The sequence below is a fragment of the Ranitomeya imitator genome, chromosome 10 (assembly GCF_032444005.1).
Source record: "Ranitomeya imitator isolate aRanImi1 chromosome 10, aRanImi1.pri, whole genome shotgun sequence".
Lineage (NCBI taxonomy): Eukaryota > Metazoa > Chordata > Amphibia > Anura > Dendrobatidae > Ranitomeya > Ranitomeya imitator.
This window is the reverse complement of record NC_091291.1, coordinates 73791667-73816192: the sequence shown is the minus strand read 5'-3', so window position 1 is coordinate 73816192 and position 24526 is coordinate 73791667. Positions and strand designations below refer to the sequence as shown.

Sequence of the window (24526 nt, the reverse complement as noted above, 5' to 3'; positions counted from 1 at the left end):
AGCAAAAATATTTAGAATTGAGAGTCCTCAGTGGTTGATACCTTTTAATGGCTAACTGAAAAGATGGTAACAAATTGCAAGCTTTCGAGACTACACAGGTCTCTTCATCAGGCAAAGACAAACAAATTCTGAAGAATCACATATTTATGCACAACATAGAGAAAGAAAAAAAAGGGGGGGAAACAATGGATAAGACAGGTGACATGAAGCAGAATTATCATGAGTGATAATGTTAGCAGCGAGTTAATCAGCGTGATGTCCACAACGAGCAACAGAGAATGTTCATTTATTAAGAATTAAGAATATCCAGCTTAAAACATGAGAACAGGATCAATCTGGTTTCTGAGAGAGAGAGAGATCTGCTGTGAGTCCTTCTGCTTCTGCTACACACAAGAAATGTGCTCACAGGGAAGGGGAGGAGGAACATCCTGTCTGTAAATGAGGACTCCTTTTTTTTTTTTTTTAACTTTGTTGACATGTGAACAATATGCATGCAGATATATAAATCACATCATATTAAACAAACAATAGTTGTTGCAATACATACAGATCAATATGCATTAGGCCAACACCCCCACTCAACAACTACTTATTATGTCAGTCCCATAGTGGTTCTCAATTCTTGGAACCTAGGTCGTGGCAATGGCTTGGTCAAAATATCAGCTAACATTTTATCAGTTTCACAATAAACAAATTGAATTACGCCACGATCTATTAAATCACGTAGATGATGACATCTGACGTCGATGTGCTTAGTTCTAGCACTGATCTTTTCACTGCATGCAAGTTTAATGCATCCTTGGTTGTCCTCATATATCACCGTTGGCTGAGTTAACGGTTTACCAAGATCGTCCATCAGTTGTCTTAGCCAAATGATCTCCTGACTTGCATAGGCTGCGGATACATACTCAGCTTCTGTAGATGACAAAGCAACAGACACTTGTTTTCTACTAGACCAGGAGATTGAACTTTCTCCAAGTTTAAATACATATCCGCTTGTGGATTTACGATCTTGCGAATCATCAGCCCCATCTGAGTCAACATAGCCGGTGAGTTTTAGATTTCCTGCTGCAGATATTTTTAAATTTACACCTTGTGTCCCTTTTAAATATTGGAGAACTCTTTTAACGGCATTCCAGTCCTTTTGGCGTGGTTTCTCCACATATCTGCACAATATTCCAACTGCTGTTGTAATATCCGGTCGAGTCGTAGTTGATATATATAGAAGTGCCCCCACTGCCTGTCGATATTTCTCGTTGTTAGGCAACAGGTCATCTTCTTCCAGTTTCAGGTAGGATGATTCCATTGGTGTTCATACACCTTTGGCTTCCGTCATTCCGAACTGATCCAAAATTGAATTAATCTTTGCACTTTGATTTAAAAGAAAACTTCCATCTTCCTCTCTCTAGATGTGGATTCCTAGATAATATGTCACATTTCCTAGGTCTTTCGTTTCAAAATGCTGGTTCAAAATGTTAGTAATTTTCCCAATTTCAGCTTCTTCTTGATGAACTACAATTACATCGTCCACATATAAGAGAATACAGGTCCTTCTCAAAAAATTAGCATATAGTGTTAAATTTCATTATTTACCATAATGTAATGATTACAATTAAACTTTCATATATTATAGATTCATTATCCACCAACTGAAATTTGTCAGGTCTTCTATTGTTTTAATACTGATGATTTTGGCATACAACTCCTGATAACCCAAAAAACCTGTCTCAATAAATTAGCATATCAAGAAAAGGTTCTCTAAACGACCTATTACCCTAATCTTCTGAATCAACTAATTAACTCTAAACACATGCAAAAGATACCTGAGGCTTTTATAAACTCCCTGCCTGGTTCATTACTCAAAACCCCCATCATGGGTAAGACTAGCGACCTGACAGATGTCAAGAAGGCCATCATTGACACCTTCAAGCAAGAGGGTAAGACCCAGAAAGAAATTTCTCAACAAATAGGCTGTTCCCAGAGTGCTGTATCAAGGCACCTCAATAGTAAGTCTGTTGGAAGGAAACAATGTGGCAGAAAACGCTGTACAACGAGAAGAGGAGATCGGACCCTGAGGAAGATTGTGGAGAAGGACCGATTCCAGACCTTGGGGAACCTGAGGAAGCAGTGGACTGAGTCTGGTGTGGAAACATCCAGAGCCACCGTGCACAGGCGTGTGCAGGAAATGGGCTACAGGTGCCGCATTCCCCAGGTAAAGCCACTTTTGAACCATAAACAGCGGCAGAGGCGCCTGACCTGGACTACAGAGAAGCAGCACTGGACTGTTGCTAAGTGGTCCCAAGTACTTTTTTCTGATGAAAGCAAATTTTGCATGTCATTCGGAAATCAAGGTGCCAGAGTCTGGAGGAAGACTGGGGAGAAGGAAATGCCAAAATGCCTGAAGTCCAGTGTCAAGTACCCACAGTCAGTGATGGTGTGGGGTGCCATGTCAGCTGCTGGTGTTGGTCCACTGTGTTTCATCAAGGGCAGGGTCAATGCAGCTAGCTATCAGGAGATTTTGGAGCACTTCATGCTTCCATCGGCTGAAATGCTTTATGGAGATGAAGATTTCATTTTTCACCACGACCTGGCACCTGCTCACAGTGCCAAAACCACTGGTAAATGGTTTACTGACCATGGTATTACTGTGCTCAATTGGCCTGCCAACTCTCCTGACCTGAACCCCATAGAGAATCTGTGGGATATTGTGAAGAGAAAGTTGAGAGACGCAAGACCCAACACTCTGGATGAGCTTAAGGCCGCTATTGAAGCATCCTGGGCCTCCATAACATCTCAGCAGTGTCACAGGCTGATTGCCTCCATGCCACGCCGCATTGAAGCAGTCATTTCTGCCAAAGGATTCCCGACCAAGTATTGAGTGCATAACTGAACATTATTATTTGATGGTTTTTTTGTTTGTTATTAAAAAACACTTTTATTTGATTGGATGGGTGAAATATGCTAATTTATTGAGACAGGTTTTTTGGGTTATCAGGAGTTGTATGCCAAAATCATCAGTATTAAAACAATAAAAGACCTGACAAATTTCAGTTGGTGGATAATGAATCTATAATATATGAAAGTTTAATTGTAATCATTACATTATGGTAAATAATGAAATTTAACACTATATGCTAATTTTTTGAGAAGGACCTGTATACATCCATTTTCCATCTGTATATCTCGTGTACAGGCATGGATCCGCTAGACCTCTTAAATCCTTCTTCTAACAAGACTTTGTTCATTTTAGAGTTCCATGCTCTCGCATATTGCTTAAGACCATAAAGAGATTTTTTGTAGTTTGCAAACAAGATTCTGTTCACCTTCCTTTACATAACCTTCAAGTTGAGTCATGTATAAGTCCTCCTCAATGTCACCATTTAAAAATGCAGTTTTGATATCCAAATGTCTGACAAACATCCTTTGTACTGCAGCTACCGCCAACAATGCTCTAAATGTTGTCTGCTTAGCAACGGGGGAAAAAGTAGCATCATAGTCTTCGCCATATTTTTGAGAATATCCTTTTGCGACCAACCTCGCTTTAAATCTGTGGACTTTACCTTCAGAATCATATTTGGTTTTAAATACCCATTTACACTTAATTGCCTTTTTATCCTGTGGTAACTCAGTGAGTTTCCAAGTTTGAAGTTGATGAAGCGAGTTAATTTCTTCATTCGCGGCATCGATCCACTTTGTTCTTTCATGGGCGGGTAGTTTCTGCATTTCATCCCATGACTGTGGTTCTGACTCAGGCAGTGTCTTCACAATGTAGGATAAACGTTTAGCTGGTATTCCGTTGTTTGATCTTGACGACCGTCTAATTTCAGGTTCACTTAGGCCTTTTGTTGTTCCTTCAGTGGTTGAAGAGTCCAGCCAGACTTCTACATTATTTTCTTTGTTGTCTTGTAATTGTGATTGAGATTGTTGTTGTTTCATCTGGACTACTGGCATAATGTCATAAAACTTGGGTGACACGAAGTTTTCATCAAACACTACATCTTTACTTATTGTGACCTTGTTTGTCTCTGGGTGTAAAATTCTATAACCTTTCTGGGTTTCACTGTAGCCTACCAGGATGCCTTCCTTGGCATGAGATTCCCACTTAGTTCGTTTTTCTTTGGGAACATGTGCAAATGCTTTACTTCCGAAAATCCTTATGTGTTGTAGTTTTGGTTTTGTACCATTCCATTGCTCAAATGGAGTTTACTCTGTCGCTTTACTTGGTAGTCTGTTCTGAAGATAACAAGCCGTCATAATAGCTTCGCCCCAATATACTGTAGGCAAATTAGCATCAAATAACATACTCCTTGCGCTTTCACAGAGTGTCCGGTTCCTTCTTTCTGCTACACCATTTTGCTCAGGGTTGTATGGTACAGTAGTTTGAAATATGATTCCATTTTTCTTTAAAATGCTCTGTTTCATTACTTGTATACTCAGTTCCATTATCTGCACGTAAAGTTTTTGGCATTCTTCCAAACTTGTTGTGTACTTCAGCTAGATATATTCCAAGTTTCTCTGGAACTTCATTTTTGCTGTGAAGTAAATAGACAACTGTATATCTTGAATTGTCATCAATAAATGTAAGAAAATAGCTCTTCTTTCCAGGGGTCTGAGTACGCATTGGACCACAGATATCCGTGTGTACTAAATCTAGTGGTTGTTCTGTTCTTGTAGTACTTTTCTTAGGAAAGGCCTTTCTGGACATTTTCCCTTTGATACAGCTGGAACACCTCATTGTCTGATTACATTAATCAATTGTAATATTATCAGCTAATTGTTCTTGAAATAACTTTCTTATTGCTTCTGGGTCTCTATGCGCAAGCCGCCTGTGCCATACATGAATACAGTTCTTGTGCAGTTCTTGCTTAGCTGTGCATACACACTCTTTACATTTCAACTGATACAGTTCATCTCTGATTTTTCCTTTTGCTAATGTGTGAGCCTCCGTTGAGATGATGCAGCTATCTTCCTTAAATGTAACTTCATTACCTTGTTTTGTGAGCTTTTTCACAGATAATAGATTACTTTCAAGACTAGGCACATATAGTACATCTTTCACATGGATCCATCTACTTTGTGTTGCAGAGATGTTACAATCAATATAACCGTCTCCTATGCCTTCTGAGTTCATGCACTTACCGTTTGCCATTATCACTTTCTCTGACTTATTTTGGTTAAGCTTAGTAAAGAAGTCTCTGTCATTGGTCATGTGACTGGTTGCACCAGAATCTATACACCACGCATGCTTTGATTTAAATGCATTGACTGATGTGAATGCAGCTTCAGTATTTGCCGAATCATTGTTTCCAGATACAGCACTCTTAACTCTCTGTTGGCTGTTTTGCTTTTTCAACTGACTCATTTTATCTTTCCAGACTCTGCATTCAGCTTTTAAATGACCTGGCTTCTTGCATACAAAACATTCACGTGTCTCTTTAGGGTGGTTTTGGCTGGTGGGTACATAGTGTGTTTGTAAAGCAGTTTCCTTGTTACATATCTTGTTGCTCACATTTTCTGCCTTTCTCTTATATTCATCTACAAGCTTTCCTCTGACGTATTCCAATGTCAGCTCATCATCTGGGCGTGCATCTAGTGCAGTTACCAGAGTGTCATAGCTTTCTGGGAGACCACTAAGTAATAGTGCTGCTACATGGAAGTCCTTCATATCTTCCCCAATGCCCCGCAGGCGCTCTACGGTCTCCAGAGTATTTCTAATGTAGTCCTGCATGTCCTGGTCATTGTGTAGCTTAGACTGATACAGCTTTCTCATTAGATAGAGTTTATTACTTAAATTTATTCTCTCATGTACTTTCTGCAACTGCTCCCACATTTCCTTTGCAGATTCACACTTACACACATGCACAATCTGATCATCCTCTATACTGAGTGATATGGTGCTCTGTGCTTTCTGATCCATTGCTAGCTATTCTTGTGGTACTGGGTCAGGCTTAGGGTCCTGAGTGTATTTCCACGTACCTTCTCTTATCAGCAGCATCTTCAACTTGAATTTCCAGGATTGGTAGTTCTGGTTATTCAGGCTGGGCACTGTAAACTTTGTGGAGTTGCCGCTGGTGGCCATTTTACTTCTTCTCAGTTTGCTGTTGTCTTTCAATCTCTGTGCTCTGGAGGTTTGGGATTGCTTTGACTCCTGGGCCCATAACCTGTTAGCAGCGGGTTAATCAGCGTGATGTCCACAACGAGCAACAGAGAATGTTCATTTATTAAGAATTAAGACTATCCAGCTTAAAACATGAGAACAGGATCAATCTGGTTTCTGAGAGAGAGATCTGCTGTGAGTCCTTCTGCTTCAGCTACACACAAGAAATGTGCTCACAGGGAAGGGGAGGAGGAACATCCTGTCTGTAAATGAGGACTCTTTTTTTTTTAACTTTGTTGACATGTGAACAATATGCATGCAGATATATAAATCACATCATATTAAACAAACAATAGTTGTTGCAATACATACAGATCAGTATGCATTAGGCCAACATTAAACAGTTATTTCCTTAAATATTGGGCCAGCTCTTAGATAAGGAATGTTTTATTGTCCTCTGATTAGGGTCTCTGTTGTGATGACCCCTCATAGTCTGAGGGGCAAGTTCCTTAGTTGATGTAAAAAGACATAAATCCATGCAACACATTCATTCCTGCATTAAGAAATGCAGGAATGAATTCTTAATGCAGGAATGAATGTGTCGCACGGATTTATGTCTTTTTACATCAACTAAGGAACTTGCCCCTCAGACTATGAGGGGTCATCACAACAGAGACCCTAATCAGAGGACAATAAAACATTCCTTACCTAAGAGTTGGCCCAATATTTATGGACATAACTGTTTATCACTCATGATAATTCTGCTTCATGTCACCTGTCTTATCCATGGTTTTCCCCTTTTTTTTCTCTATGTTGTGCATAAATATGTGATTCTTCAGAATTTGTTTTAGTCTTTGCCTGATGAAGAGACCTGTGTAGTCTTGAAAGCTTGCAATTTCTTACCATCTTTTCAGTTAGCCATTAAAAGGCATCAACTACTGAGGACTCTCAATTCTAAATATTTTTCTATCTACTGGCTAACGCATAAATAGGGCTTGCATAGACTGCCAGTCACACAGGTAAGTGTGATGCAAAGTGTGTGGATAACAGCCTATTAATATTAGCAGGCGGGCTGCCCAGCACTATAGTATGCAGCACACAGGGACAGACGCCCCTGTACATAATACCAACATTTTCCTATGGTATGTTTTTCTGAATTTTTCTATGTTTGTTGTTTTTGAAATTCGTTTTAGGACTCACAAGCATGAGCACCATGCATGGTTAGTACCTAGTAGCACCCCCTTTTGCAAGTATCATAAATTGTAATTTTTTTTTTAGCCAGACAAGAGCCTTTCAATCCTTGTTCAAGGGACTTTCATCCATTCTTGAATTTTGGAAAATTCTTCCAGTTCTGTGAGATTCCATGGTTGTCTTGCATGTACTGTTTTGAGGTCTAGCCACAAATTTTCAATGATGTTCAGATCAGGGAACTGTGAGGACCATTGTTAAACCTTCAATTTGCGCCTCTTGAGGCCGTCTATGGTGAATTTTGACACGTGTTTAGGATCATTATCCATTTGTAGAAGCCATCCTCTTTTCATCTTCAGCTTTTTTACTGATGGAATTATATTTGCCTCAAGAATTTGCTGAAATTTCATTGATTCCATTCTTGTCTCTACCTGTGGAATGTTCGTCGTGCCATTAGCTGCAACACAACCCCAAAGAATGATTGGCAAGATGTTTTTTTCCTGAAATTCTGTGCCCTTTTTTTCTCATTTTTTTTGCGCAGTACCCAGAGACAGTGTCTGCAAATTGAGATTATTGTTTGGCCTACGTCATGTGACAAGGCTTATTAAAGAGTCGACATTTACTTTTAGGATTGCTACTTCCAATAGGTGGCACTAGAGTTCTAGTCCTCTTCCTCTCTGAGGAGACAATTTGAATCCTTTTTACTGCACACATAACTATGATCATCCGGACTTGTTTCCAAAATGCATCAGGTTACTTTAGATGTTCTTTTGCATACTTCTGAGGCTAAATTTTATGGTGAGGACTAGGGAAAGGCTTTCTTCTGATGGATCTTCCATGAAAGCCATATTTGTGAAGGTGTCTCTGAACAGGACAAAAATGTACCACACACCCAGTCTGCTAAATCTTTCTAAAGTTCTTTTGCAGTTAAGCAGGGGTTCTGATTTGCCTCTCTAGCAATCTTATGAGCAGCTATCACTGAAATTTAGCTTTGACTTCCAGACCTCATCTTGACATACTGTATATATATTATATCGTATTTTATACAATATAAAATTAGAAAAAAACAGGCAGCACTCCAAAAAGCCTTACTGATCCATTAGTAGCAATGTTTCGGCAGATTTCTCTGCCTTTCTCAAGCCATATATATATATATAACATATATACGCTGTTCAAAAAAATAAAAGGAACACAAAGGAACACAAACAACATAATATTATTCCAAGTAAATAAAACTTCTGTGAAATCAAACTGTCCACTTAGGAAGCAATACTGTTTGACAATCAATTTCACATGCTGTTGTACAAATGGAATAGACAACAGATGGAAATTATTGGCAATTATCAAGACACACTCAATAAAGGAGTGGTTCTGCAGGTGGGGACCACAGACCACATCTCAGTACCAATGCTTTCTGGCTGATGTTTTGGTCACTTTTGAATGTTGGTTGTGCTTTCACACTCGTGGTAGCATGAGACGGACTCTACAATCCACACAAGTGGCTCAGGTAGTGCAGCTCATCCAGGATGGCACATCAATGCGAGCTTAGGCAAGAAGGTTTGCTGTGTCTGTCAGCGTAGTGTCCAGAGGCTGGAGGTGCTACCAGTAGACAGGCCAATACACCAGGAGACGTGGAGGGGGCCGTAGGAGGGCAACCACCCAGCAGCACCACCACTACCTCAGGCTTTGTGCAAGGAGGAACAGAAGCACTGCCAGAGCCCTGCAAAATGACCTCCAGCAGGCCACAAATGTGCATGTGTCTGCACAAACGGTTAGAAACCGACTCCACGAGGATGGTCTGAGTGCTCAACGACCACAGATGGGGGTTGTGCCCACAGCCCAACACCATGCAGGATGCTTGGCATTTGCCACAGAACACCAGGATTGGCAAATTCGCCACTGACACCCTGTGATCTTCACAGATGAAAGCAGGTTCACACTGAACACATGTGACAGACGTGACAGTCTGGAGAAGCCGTGGAGTGATCTGCTGCCTGCAACATCCTTCAGCATGACCGGTTTGGCAGTGGGTCAGTAATGCTGTGGGATGGCATTTCTTTGGAGGGCCGCACAGCCCTCTATGTGCTCGCCAGAGGTAGCCTGACTGCCATTAGGTACCGAGATGAGATCCTCAGACCCCTTGTGAGACCATATGCTGGTGTTGTTGGCCCTGGGTTCCTCCTAATGCAGGACAATGCCAGACATGTGCCTGGAGCGTGTGAGCAGCTCCTGCAAGGTGAAGGCATTGAAGCTATGGACTGTCCCGCCCGTTCCCCAAACCTGAATCCGATTGAACACATCTGGGACATCATGTCTCACACATCCATCAACGTCATGTTGCACCACAGACTGTCCAGGAGTTGGCAGATGCTTTAGTCCAGGTCTGGGAGGCGATCCCTCAGGAGACCATCCGCCTCCTCATCAGGAGCATGCCCAGGCTTTGTAGGGAGGTGGCCACACACACTACTGAGCATCATTTCCTTGTCTTGAGGAATTTCCACTGAAGTTGGATGAGCCTGTAATTTGATTTTCCACTTTGATTTTGAGAATCATTCCAAATTCAGACCTCCATGGGATTTTAATTTTGATTTACATTGATCATTTTTATGTTTTATTCTTCTCAACACATTCCATTATGTAATAAATAAAGATTTGCAACTGTAATGTTTAATTCAGTGATATCTAGGATGTGGGATTTTAGTGTTCCCTTTATCTTTTTGAGCAGTGTACAGTGTCTTGCGAAAGTATTCGGCTCCCTGGAACTTTTCAACCTTCTCCCACATATCATGCTTCAAACATAAAGATACAAAATGTAAATTTTTGGTGAAGAATCAACAACAAGTGGAACACAATTGTGAAGTTGAACAAAATTTATTGGGTATTTTAAATTTTGTGGAAATTCAAAAACTGAAAAGTAGGGCATGCAATATTATTCGGCCCCTTTACTTTCAGTGCAGCAAACTCACTCCAGAAGTTCATTGTGGATCTCTGAATGATCCAATGTTGTCCTAAATGCCTAATGATGATAAATATAATCCACCTGTGTGTAATTAAGCCTCCGTATAAATGCACCTGCTCTGTGATAGTCTCAGGGTTCTGTTTGAAGCACAAAGAGCATCATGAAGACCTAGGAACACAACAGGCAGGTCTGTGATACTGTTGTGGAGAAGTTTAAAGCCGGATTTGTATACAAAATGATTTCCAAAACTTTAAACATTCCAAGGAGTACTGTGCAACCGATCATATTGAAATGGAAGGAGTATCATACCACTACAAATCTACCAAGACCCGGCTGTCCCTCTAAACTTTCATCTCAAACAAGGAGACTGATCAGAGATGCAGCCAAGAGGCCCATGATCACTCTGGATGAACTGCAGAGATCTACAGCTGAAGTGGGACAGTCTGTCCATAGGATAACAATCAGTCATACACTGCACAAATCTGGTCTTTAGGGAAGAGTGGCAAAAAGAAAGCCATTTTTCAAAGATATCCATAAAAAGTGTTGCTTAAAGTTTACAACAAGCCACCTGGGAGACATAGCAAACATGTGGAAGGTGCTCTGGTCAGATGAAACCAAAATTGAACTTTTTGGCAACAATGCCAAATGATTTATTTGGCGTAAAAACAACACAGATCATCACCTTGAACACACCATCCCCACTGTCAAACATGGTGGTGGCAGCATCATGGTTTGGGTCTGCTTTTCTTCAGCAGGGACAGGGAAGATGGTTAAAATTGATAGGAAGATGGATGGAGCCAAATACAGGACTATTCTTCAAGAAAACCTGTTGGAGTCTGCAAAAGACCTGAGACTGGGACAGAGATTTGTCTTCCAACAAGATAATAATCCCAAACATAAAGCAAAATCTACAATGGAATGGTTCACAAATAAACGTATGCAGGTATTAGAATGGCCAAGTCAAAGTCCAGACCTCAATCCAATTGAGAATCTGTGGAAAGAGCTGAAAACTGCTGTTCACAAACGATCTTCATCAAACCTCACTGACCTCGAGCTGTTTGCCAAGGAAGAATGGGCAAGAATTTCAGTCTCTCGATGTACAAAACTGATAGAGACATACCCCAAGCGAAATTTGCTCCTAAGTCTGTTGGTCTATACTTATACAGACCAACACATATCATTAATCCTTTGACGGTCAAGCACCAACTCCCAGTTGCGTGGAGGATTAATAATTCCTTCCATTCCTCGCTTAAAAAGTTTGAGGGGACACAGAGTCCTCAGGACATAATTGAGGAGGACAAAGAGTATGAGTTGGAACAAGTTTTGGTTTCTACATGTGTCAGACATCGACAGCAATATCTCATTAAATGGAAGGGTTTCGGTCCTAAGCATAATTCCTCGGTTGATGCAGAAGATTTATATAAAGATCGCCTAGTTAGGGAGTTCTGTAATTGGCATCAGCATTTGGGGATCTCAGTGGGTCCTGTAGCCCTTCGTAGAAGGGGGGGTACTGTCATGCATCTGCGTTTCAACGCTTGTATCTTTGGTTTGTGGTCGGCGTCTCTGTCCACCGAGCCACAGCAGATACACCTTTCCCCTGGCCTTTCAACTGCTGCTATTCATGCTTCAGTCTTTTTAGGATAAAAGGTATTTTCATTTACTCTTGTCTGCCCTGACACCTTTCGGGTGCGGCTTTATATACTTTCCCCTTGCTGGTATTTCGGCTGGTGATAACCTCATTTGGATGTCCAGCCATACTTCTGTAGTTTAAGCCAGTTAGTGAAAGACCAGTAAGGGTTTATTTCTTTGCTGTTTATGTTCTTTTACCTGCATCCATCTTCTTTCGGTTTCTTTTTAGGAAGTAGGCGGCATATTTTCTAACAGGTCATACTTAACCCTTTATTTTGTATTTCATGGTTTATTTTATTCACTCTGGAATCTCTTTCTATTTCAGTACACTGTGGGTATGTGCACACGTTGCGGATTTTGCTGCGGATCCGCAGCGGATTTGCAGCAGTTTTCCATGTGTTTACAGTACCATGTAAACCTATGGAAAACAAAATCCGCAGTGCACATGCTGCGGAAAAAAACGTGCAGAAACGTAGTGTTGTTTATTCCGCAGAATAACAATTCTTTGTGCGGATTCTGCGGCGGTTTACACCTGCTCCATAATAGGAATCCGCAGGTGTAAAACCGCATGTGAAATTCACACAAAATCCACAAAAAAAAACGCGGTAAATCCACGGTAATTCCGCAGGTAATCTGCAGTGCGGTTTACCTGCGGATGTACCAAAATCAGTCCAAAAAAATCCACAGGACTTCCCGCAACGTGCGCACTAACCCTTTCTCTTCTATATGTAATTTACACTCTGATCTTCCATCCATTTCTTTAGGAGGAACGTGAAGCGCTCAACAGCCTTTCAGGCAGCATAAAGTCCAAGATGCCATCATCTAGTCTGTGGTTAGGGCTATCTCGCCTGTACTAGAGGCTGCGGGATCAGGATCGCTAGTCTGTACAGGAAACGGCAGGGTCAATTGCAGTTTTTTTTTTCAGGGTGTAACCTATTTTCCCGAATGAGTTGCTTCTCTATCATACCAATGTATTCCAAAACAATACCAACAAAAGCTAAGGCTTTGAACACAAAAAAACAAATCCCCAAAACAGCTCTATGGAAAAAGAAAAAAAAAAGGATCTTCAAAGATGGAATTGGAGGCAAAAAGCAAATATTTGTTAACAAAATGTAAGATTTTTTATGCGGTAGTAGAAGAAAACAAACCAACAACTAAAGGTTTGGTATCACCATAATTGCACTGACCCTAGTAATCACCAGGGTGCGCGCTGTAAATGCTGACATTCATAAGTCAATGTATGAAATGCAAAGGGTACAATGAGAGGTAAATCTATACCATTTTTTGCAATGAATTCTGCACCAGTATTTACCACTTGTTTTTTTCAGACTGACTTTATTCTTCCTGTTAGGATCTCTTTGCAGAGTATGGGCTGATTCATATTGCATTTCCACAAGTATTTTGGTGTTAATATTTCTCAATTATTGACTTACTGATTTGATTCATCAAATGACTTTGTGCCTTTTTTCAAGTTGTCTTTGTAGTTTAGTTAGTTTTGTGACTTTTAAGTCAATGTGGCTTTTCCAGACGATTTAGATTAATTCATGAAATGAAAAATTTGGAGCAATTTTACTCCAATCCCCCCATGTACAAATGCAAACAGACTATGGAACTCTCTGCCGTATGATGTTGTAATGAGTGATTCATTACTTAAATTTAAGAGGGGACTGGATACCTTTCTGGAAAAGTATAATGTTACAGGGTATATACACTAGATTCCTCGATAGGGCGTTGATCCAGGGAACTAGTCTGATTGCCTTATGTGGAGTCAGGAAGGAATTTTTTCCCCAATGTGGAGCTTACTCTTTGCCACATGGGTTTTTTTTTGCCTTCCTCTGGATCAACATGTTAGGGCATGTTAGGTTAGGCTATGGGTAGAACTAGATGGACTTATAGTCTTCCTTCAACCTTAATAACTATGTAACTAATGTACGGCAGGTATTTTGGCGCATTTTCTTGCAACATATCATGAAACCAAATGGGTAATCGTTTACCAACTATAATTGTGTTATTTGTATAGCGTGCACCAGAAACGTACCGTACACTTCATAATAGACTGCGCATCACAGCGTTTCCACTAGATTGCTCCCTTGCCATAATCTGTTATAGGGTAATAAATGGAACAATCAGACATAAGAAAGCTAGTTGATGCTGGTATCTCTTGCGTAGTTTGATAAAATTCATCGATGGTCCACATCATTATTATTATGTAATCCTGACCAAGCCTCCAGCCACTGTTCATTCATTTCACCTATGGATCACAACCTTTTATACCCATATACATTTTTATATTGTATATGTTTACCATTGATAACTTTTTTGGAATGATAAAATCTTTATAATTTTTATATGACTCTGGATCTCCTTTAAAAATATTTCATGACATTTTTGACTTTTCCCACTAAAGTCTCAAAACCTGTTGAAGACAATTTGGGCTTTGCGTAAAGTTTATGAATTATCACAATTTTGATGAATTTGGTGCAAAAAATGTTTTTGTTTTCCACCTTACTGACATCCGCCATATACTGTATGTACAGTGCAAATCAATAGTGGGTTTATGAGCGGAAAATAATGGCTTTGCCCATGACTGTTAACCTGTTAAATGCTGCTGTCAAACTCTGACAGAGGCATAAACAGCACACAGGCATGGGGGCGATCTATTCTATGAGCCAACCAGCACCCCTGTGCCGCGATTTTGGGGCGACTATGGATTTCTATTGCTGTCTGTGGAAGACCCCTATGCTTGTCATTATGGAGCTTTCTTGAAACCCAGCCTGCAGCCAGGCTTCAAAGGACACTGTGATTTTTATTATATGCTGCAATACTGTTGTATTGGTTTATAGAGCAGAAGAGGAGATCAGACAATTGCAGGTTCAATAGAAGAAAGAGACAGCGTCCAATTCAGGTGAAAAAAACTGTAAGGTTCCATTTATGGTTCCATACATGTGATGTTTCATCCTGCCATAGATCTTTTTCAAGCATGTTTGAATTCTATTGAATTTTTTGTAAGTGGAATCACTGGAACTTTTTTGACAATGCGTCCTTTTCATGCCTGTGTGCCCTTTGTAATTGTCCAATATTGGAGTGCTGCGAGCTGCATTTATTTTTAAATTGCAGGTTCAAGTACCCTTAGAGGACTAGTAAAAACTGTAAAAAAAATTAAAAAAAAGTTTTAAAAATTATTTTTTTTTTTTATTTTTACAAATTTTGATTTTTTCACCACCAAAATAATTAAAAAAAAAACTTGAGACGTTTGGTATTGTCTTAATTGTACTTACGTGGAGAATCATATTGCCAGGTCTTTTTTACCATACATTGTACACTATAAAAATAATTCCCCAAAAACAATATCCGAATTGTGGAGTGTTTTTTTGTACTTGTAATTTTTTCCTCATTTTTCAGCAAATTATGTGGAAAAATGAATGGTGTGTCTGATTGGACAGAAAAATAAAAAAGTTATCGCTCTTGGAAGAAGGGCAAGGAAAAATGAGAATGCAAAAATTGAAAAGTGGCCATGTCGGGAAGGGGTTAATTCCGAATTTGATAGCTATGGTTGCTGTATATTCAGTGTGTGCATATGTGAGCAAAGAACATGAGAAGACGGCACAAGTGTAATAATAAAGAAGGCATTTATTATTTATGTACAGTGCAGAGGATCGATACAGCAGACAACCTGTACAAGCAGCATACAAAGGTAAAACACACCTTTACATATAGTCATCTGAACTGTAACCTTGTTTCCTTGAGCAAAAAACATAGGAAAATAAATAGAAATCCTGCAAAATAAAAGTGGAATTCCAGTAAAAACCAGTGATCACCTATCACTACTTGATCAGTGGTGGTTTGTTCTTACTGGGATACACCTTTAAAGGCACAGTCGGTAACTCATAGCTTCCCTTGATGTATACGGCTCAGCATAAGTTTGACCTCGGTCTCCACACGTAGAATACGTGCTTTACGCCACCAGTTTCCAGTCAGTGCCCGGCTGCTTTGTAGATCCCGCAATAGCAAAGTGAGGTGTGAGCCCATCCGTGCCTGGTCCCAGCCTCCAGCATTGGCCTTAAGCTCCCTCAGGATCAGAGACCAATGACGTGATGCATCTGATCCTTCTGAGAGAGATACAATAACTCTGACATCACCTAAAGTCTGCAAGGCACGGAGACCACTGTCCGAAACTTCATTAAAATACAGACTGAAAAAAACAAACAAAACAGTAAAATATTTTTTCTTCAAAACTGAAAACAATATTAATCTTGTACTTCCCACGCAATACCCAAATCATAATTTAATTTCAGCTGAAGTTACATTTTAACGATTGTTGACAAACTGCATAATAGGTTAAATTAAAGGCCACCGCAATAATATAAATGACACCGCGACGATCAGCTGATCACCAAGGATCTGACTACAAAGACCCCTGGGAAACAGCTGATCTTAGCAAGAGAAGTTGACAGTGCCTGCAGTATTACAAGACAGGTACATGACCATCCATGTTCTACATGGATGGCCCGAGTACACCATAATGAGATCTACTGCTTGTAGATCCTTTCTGATGGAACAAGCCCTTTAAGCTCCAAAATATGCAATAACTAGTCTTCTAGCACTTTATCAGTCTATTACACTCTTTGATGGATGATGGTACTTACTGAACTCTGCCAAGTGTTGGGTGACGTGAAGCCTCTTCCACCAGCCTAAGTGCAGCCTGGTCATGGATCCCATTGTATGCTAGGTTTATTTCTTGGAGATGTTTATTTTTTCCAAGATTATTTGCCAGAATTTCAGCACCCTCATCTCCAAGATCTGTGCGGAGTAGAGACAAGTGCTTTAATGAAGTGTTATCAGCAAGTCCCTCCACAATTAACTGTGCTCCCTCCGGTGCCAAAGGGTTGTTACATAACCTAGGACAAAGGTATGAGAATTTATGAATGCGGATACTTTAAACCATATGTACACCAAGTAGACAACACAATTCTACCACGTAAGTTAACATTCAAGCAGGTTTACAGTGCAAAACCCTCCTACAATATTAAGCATCCTACTCGAATATCATCTCAGACGGTCTGCATGGTCTAATATGTCTGACCTATCATGGAGGCAAATCGGTTACGGTATTGTAACGGTTAAGGTTGTGTCCAAGTACAGGAAAACGTATTTTTTAGTCTTGAATGTTGAAAACAACACTGCGCCATACAGCACTATTCATAATGTGATTATTGTATTTAATTTAACTCTCGTAGGAGTCTCAAAGGGTTTCTCCCGTTTTCATTGGCGGCCATGATGAATTAGTGCTTGCAAAAAAAGCCACTTTCCAGTTTATAGTTTAGTAAAATTCCTTCCCACTCTCCTGATAAATTACAATTTTATTTTTCATTGCTCATGACTCGTTGCCTAGGTAACCAGCCACTAGCAGAAGTGGCTAAGGTCACGATACAAGTATTTAGCAGTAGAGCTTGTTAGTATTGCTCAAAAGCTGGCCAGAATCTCCGGAGTGCAGTTAGCTCCTGATCCCAGCCAACTTCAATGCTACAGTGCTCCTCCGATGCCCGAGAGGTAAACTGCCTCGGATTTTAGCATCATATGATACTCAGTTTGGGTCGGTGGTGCTGCATTCTTGCCACCCTAAACTGTCAATTAAGCAGGCGCACATTGTCCTCAAGCAACCAGTAAGCGGAGGCTGGAGAGTAGTGCGTCTTAAAGAACATAAGACAACTCTTTTAATTATTTCTAAAGTATGTGTTTTCTTTGCACATTTCATGCTTACGATCAATGAATCACCTCAATAACAGCCATACATATCCCCACCCCATTATTATAGGAAACTTTATTATGAGATCTCAAATCTGTCACATATTCGATTACATGTACTAATATGTAGACAGGTAATCAGCCTCTGACTGCCCACATCAACCAATCATACAGCAGCTTTCATTTTGTATTCTTCTCTTGACAAATGAAAGCAGCGTTGTGATTGGTTGCAACTTTAATTTTGCTTAGGTAAAATGAAAATTGCAATGCAATTGATTTATTTCCTGTTAAGACATTTTCATAAATCTGTTCTATGATTTCTGCTTAACCCCTTTACCCCCAAGGGTGGTTTGCACGTTAATGACCAGGCCAATTTTTACAATTCTGACCACTGTCCCTTTATGAGGTTATAACTCCGAAACGCTTCAACGGATCCTGGTGATTCTGACATAGTTTTCTCGTGACATATTGTACTTCATGATAGTGGTAAAATTTCTTTGATAGTACCTGCGTTTATTTGTGAAAAAAACGGAAATTTGGCGAAAATTTTGAAAATTTCGCAATTTTCAAACTTTGAATATTTATGCAATTAAATCACAGAGATATGTCACACAAAATACTTAATAAGTAACATTTCCCACATGTCTCCTTTACATCAGCATAATTTTGGAACCAATTTTTTTTTTTGTTAGGGAGTTATAAGGGTTAAAAGTTGACCAGCAATTTCTCATTTTTACAACACCATTTTTTTTTAGGGACCACGTCTCATTTGAAGTCATTTTGAGGGGTCTATATGATAGAAAATGCCCAAGTGTGACACCATTCTAAAAACTGCACCCCTCAAGGTGCTCAAAACCACATTCAAGAAGTTTATTAACCCTTCAGGTGTTTAATAGGAATTTTTGGAATGTTTAAATAAAAATGAACATTTAACTTTTTTACACAAAAAATTTACTTCAGCTCCAATTTGTTTTATTTTACCAAGGGTAACAGGAGAAATTGGACCCAAAAAGTTGTTGTCCAATTTGTCCTGAGTACGATGATACCCCATATGTGGCAGTAAACCACTGTTTGGGCGCATGGGAGAGCTCGGAAGGGAAGGAGCGCTATTTGACTTTTCAATGCAAAATTGACAGGAATTGAGATGGGACGCCATGTTGCGTTTGGAGAGCCACTGATGTGCCTAAACATTGAAACCCCCCACAAGTGACACCATTTTGGAAAGTAGACCCCCTAAGGAACTTATCTAGAGGTGTGGTGAGCACTTTGACCCACCAAGTGCTTCACAGAAGTTTATAATGCAGAACCGTAAAAATAAAAAATCATATTTTTTCACAAAAATTATATTTTTGCCCCCAATTTTTTATTTTTCCAAGGGTAAGAGAAGAAATTGGACCTCAAAAGTTGTTGTCCAATTTGTCCCGAGTACGCCGATACCCCATATGTGGCAGTAAACCACTGTTTGGGCGCATGGGAGAGCTCGGAAGGGAAGGAGCGCCGTTTGACTTTTCAATGCAAAATTGACAGGAATTGAGATGGGACGCCATGTTGCGTTTGGAGAGCCACTGATGTGCCTAAACATTGAAACCCCCCACAAGTGACACCATTTTGGAAAGTAGACCCCCTAAGGAACTTATCTGGATGTGTGGTGAGCACTTTGACCCACCAAGGGCTTCACAGAAGTTTATAATGCAGAGCCATAAAAATAAAACAAAATTTTTTTCCCACAAAAATTATTTTTTAGCCCCCAGTTTTGTATTTTCCCTAGGGTAACAGGAGAAATTGGACCCCAAAAGTTGTTGTCCAATTTGTCCTGAGTACGCTGATACCCCATATGTGGGGGGGAACCACCGTTTGGGCGCATGGGAGGGTTCGGAAGGGAAGGAGCGCCATTTGGAATGCAGACTTAGATGGAATGGTCTGCAGGCGTCACATTGCGTTTGCAGAGCCCCTAATGTACCTAAACAGTAGAAACCCCCCACAAGTGACACCATTTTGGAAAGTAGACCCCCTAAGGAACTCATCTTGATGTGTTGTGAGAGCTTTGAACCCCCAAGTATTTCACTACAGTTTATAACGCAGAGCCATGCAAATAAAAAATATTTTTTTTTCCACAAAAATTATATTTTAGCCCCCAGTTTTGTATTTTTCCAAGGTTAGCAGGAGAAATTGGACGCTAAATGTTGTTGTCCAATTTGTCCTGAGTACGCTGATACCCGATATGTGGGGGGGAACCACCGTTTGGGCGCATGGGAGGGCTCGGAAGGGAAGGAGCATCATTTGGAATGCAGACTTAGATGGATTGGTCTGCAGGCGTCACATTGCGTTTGCAGAGCCCCTAATGTACCTAAACAGTAGAAACCCCCCACAAGTGACCCCATATTGGAAACTAGACCCCTCAATGAACTTATCTAGATGTGTTGTGAGAACTTTGAACCCCCAAGTGTTTCACTACAGTTTATAACGCAGAGCCGTGAAAATAAAAAATCTTTTTGTTTTCCCACAAAAATTATTTTTTAGCCCCCAGTTTTGTATTTTCCCAAGGGTAACAGGAGAAATTGGTCCACAAAAGTTGTTGTCCAATTTGTCCTGAGTACGCTGATACCCCATATGTTGGGGTAAACCCCTGTTTGGGCACACAGGAGAGCTCGGAAGGGAAGGAGCACTGTTTTACTTTTTCAACGCAGAATTGGCTGGAATTGAGATCAGACGCCATGTCGTGTTTGGAGAGCCCCTGATGTGCCGAAACAGTGGAAACCCCCCAATTATAACTGAAACCCTAATCTAAACACACCCCTAACCCTAATTCCAACGGTAACCCTAACCACACCTCTAACCCTGACACACCCCTAACCCTAATCCCAACCCTATTCCCAACTGTAAATGTAATCTAAACCCTAACCCTAACTTTAGCCCCAACCCTAACTGTAGCCCCAACCCTAACCCTAACCCTAGCCCTAACCCTAGCCCTAACCCTAGCCCTAACCCTAACCCTAGCCCTAACCCTAGCCCTAACCCTAGCCCTAGCCCTAACCCTAGCCCTAACCCTAGCCCTAACCCTAGCCCTAACCCTAGCCCTAACCCTAGTCCTAACCCTAGCCCTAACCCTAGCCCTAATGGGAAAATGGAAATAAATACATTTTTTTTTATTTTTCCCTAACTAAGGGGGTGATGAAGGGGGGTTTGATTTACTTTTATAGCGAGTTTTTTAGCGGATTTTTATGATTGGCAGCCGTCACACACTGAAAGACCCTTTTTATTGCAAAAAATATTTTTTGCAATACCACATTTTGAGAGCTATAATTTTTCCATATTTTGGTCCACAGAGTCATGTGAGGTCTTGTTTTTTGCGGGACGAGTTGACGTTTTTATTGAAAACATTTTTGGGCACGTGACATTTTTTTATCGCTTTTTATTCTGATTTTTGTGAGGAAGAATGACCAAAAGCCAGCTATTCATGAATTTCTATTGGGGGAGGCGTTTATACCGTTCCGAGTTTGGTAAAATTGATAAATCAGTTTTATTCTTCGGGTCAGTACGATTACAGCGATATCTCATTTATATCATTTTTTTATGGTTTGGCGCTTTTATACGATAAAAACTATTTTACAGAAAAAATAATTATTTTTGCATCGCTTTATTCTCAGGACTATAACTTTTTTATTTTTTTGCTGATGATGCTGTATGGCGGCTCTTTTTTTGCGGGACAATATGACGCTTTCAGCGGTACCATGGTTATTTATATCTGTCCTTTTGATCGCGTGTTATTCCACTTTTTGTTCGGCGGTATGATAATAAAGCGTTGTTTTTTGCCTCGTTTTTTTTTTTTTTTTTCTTACGGTGTTTACTGAAGGGGTTAACTAGTGGGACAGTTTTATAGGTCGGGTCGTTACGGACGCGGCGATACTAAATATGTGTACTTTTATTGGTTTTTTTTTTTTATTTAGATGAAGAAATGTATTTATGGGAATAATATTTTTTTTTTTTTTTCATTATTTTGGAATATTTTTTTTTATTTTTTTTACACATTTGGAAAATTTTTTTTTTACTTTTTTACTTTGTCCCAGGGGGGGACATCACAGATCAGTGATCTGACAGTTTGCACAGCACTCTGTCAGATCACTGATCTGACATGCAGCGCTGCAGCCTTCACAGTGCCTGCTCTGAGCAGGCTCTGTGAAGCCACCTCCCTCCCTGCAGGACCCGGATCCGCGGCCATCTTGGATCCGGGGCTCGAGCAGGGAGGGAGGTGAGGAGACCCTCGCAGCAACGCGATCACATCGCGTTGCTGCGGGGGGCTCAGGGAAGCCCGCAGGGAGCCCCCTCCCTGCGCGGTGCTTCCCTGCACCGCCGGCACATCGCGATCATCTTTGATCGCGGTGTGCCAGGGGTTAATGTGCCGGGGGCGGTCCGTGACCGCTCCTGGCACATAGTGCCGGATGTCAGCTGCGATAAGCAGCTGACACCCGGCCGCGATCGGCCGCGCTCCCCCCGTGAGCGCGGCCGATCGGCTATGACGTACTATCCCGTCCAGGGTCAGATAAGCCCAGGGCACCTCGACGGGATAGTACGTCTAAGGTCACAGAGGGGTTAATATGCTTAACATGAAAGGGCAGGGATATAGCAGAGATATTGTATGTGACAATGAAGCTGCATCACACAAGATACAGACTCTGCAGTATATATCACATAGGATACACTGAGATTGCTGTACATACATCACATAGGATGCACTGAGACTACTATATACAGCTCTGGCAAAAATTAAGAGACCACCACATCAAATCCCTGTCATGGGCAGCCCAATCTCCAGATCTGAACCCCATTGAAAACCTCTGGAATGTAATCAAGAGGATGATGGATAGTCACAAGCCATCAAACAAAGAAGAACTGCTTAAATTTTTGCGCCAGACACAGTGTGAAAGACTGGTGGAAAGCATGCCAAGACGCATGAAAGCTGTGATTAAAATCATGGTTATTACACAAAATATTGATTTCTGAACTCTTCCTGAGTTAAAATAATAGTATTGCTGTTTCTAAATGATTATGAACTTGTTTTCTTTCCATTATTTGAGGTCTGAAAGCACAGGTTTTGTTTTTATTTTGACCATTTTTCTTTGCCAGAAAAAAAATACAAATTTTATTGCTTGAAATTTAGGAGACTTGTTGTCAGTAGTTAATATAGAATAAAAGAACAATTCACATTTTACTCAAAAATATACCGTATTTTTCGGACTATAGGACGCACCATACCATAAGACGCACCCCAAATTTGGGGTGAAAATTGCAGAAAAAAAGATTTTTTATAAGATGGGGGTCCGTCTTATTGTCCGAATCTAAGATATCTTACCTGAGAGCAAGCGGTGGCAGCAGGGTCACAGGAGGCATGGTGTCAGCAGAGGTGTGGTGATGCTGAGGCACGGTGGGCGGTACGGCATGCACCTGAGCAGGGTCTCTTCCTGCTTAGGTGGGCGACGCCATGGCCTGGTGTCCATGGGGGGGTTGCGGCAGTGCTGTGGCGGCGGCAGATGTGCGGTCACTTCCTCAGGTGTGGTGATGCCGTGGCCCGTTATCCAAGGTGAGCAGCAGAGCTGTGTTAATCACCAGTTTCTCAGTGGCGGCGGCCATCTTCCTGAGGCCGCGCGTGCACAGATTGAGTACTCTGCTTCCCAAGGCTTCAGGAAAATGGCCGCGGGAGGCCGCGCGTGCCCAGAGGGAGATCGCGGCAGCCATTTTCCTGAAGCCGAGATCTCAATCTACGAACTCGGCTTCAGGAAAATGGCCGCCGCAATCTCAATCTGCGCACGCATGGCCTCCCGCGCTGATTTCCTGAAGCCCCAGGAAGCAGAAAACTCAATCTGCGCACGTGCGGCCTCAGGAAGATGGCCGCCACCACCGAGAAAGCCGTGATTCACCCAGCTCTGCTGCTCGCCTTGGAAACCGGGCCGCGGTGTCACCTCACCCATGGAAGGGACCCTGCTCACGCCATACCGCTCACCACGCCTCATCATCGCCGCACCTCTTCCGCCGCCACACTGCCGGTAAGCCTGCATTCCAACTATGAGACCCAATCACAGCTTCCCCCAGCCCCCAAAACCCCCACCCCCCCTCGTGTTCCTCACAATTTTTTTTGGGGGGGAAAGTGCATCTTATAGTCCAAAAAATACGGTACCTATAAAGAGAAAAATCTATATACAAACTTCTGTTTACATCACATATAATGCGTTGAGACTGCTATATATGGATCACAAAGGATACACAGACTCTGCTGTACACATCACATAGGATAAACTAAGTCTGCTGTGTACATCACATAGGATACACTGAGACTACAGTATTTACATTACATAGGATACACTGAGACTTCTGTATACATCACATAGGATACACTAAGACAGCATTGTACATATAGAATAAACTGACTCTGCTGTATACATCACATAGGATACACAGACTCTGCGGTATACACATCATATAGGATACACTGATACTACTGTATACGTCACATAGGAAACACTGATACTGCAGTGTACATCACATATGAAACATTGAGACTACTGTTTATAGATCACACAGGATACACAGACTCTGCTGTACACATCACACAGGATACACTTAGACTGCAGTGTACACAGAATATACTGAGACTGCTGTCTAAATAACATAGGATACACAGAGAATGCTCAAGATTATGCCTATATACAGATGGGTACTGGTTTGGCACATGAAGAGGTAGGACATTAGTGATAGGGAGCATCAACATTGAGCTACACCTTGGAGAGGTTGGTTAGTTTTTTGCATTCTTTACCAAAAAATTACTACCTCACTTGTTTAACATTTACAGAAGTATTAGAGTTCATGTATTCAGTAGTCGCAGTGTGCTGATGAATCATTTATGCATATGTTTA

At 41.1% G+C, this 24526-nt stretch overlaps 1 protein-coding gene across 1 annotated transcript in view; it reads right to left on the bottom strand.

Moving 5' to 3' along the window:
- Window positions 1–15483: 15483 nt before the first annotated feature.
- Window positions 15484–24526, bottom strand: part of NLRX1 (NLR family member X1) — a 105766-nt gene continuing 96723 nt past the window's right edge. Inside the window, exons 7-8 of the mRNA XM_069742126.1 lie at window positions 16520–16771; window positions 15484–16065 (exon numbers count right to left, since the gene is read on the bottom strand). Of these exons, the coding sequence (XP_069598227.1) occupies window positions 15759–16065; window positions 16520–16771 (559 nt within the window). The 3' untranslated portion in view covers window positions 15484–15758. The remainder of the gene's footprint in view (window positions 16066–16519; window positions 16772–24526) is intronic.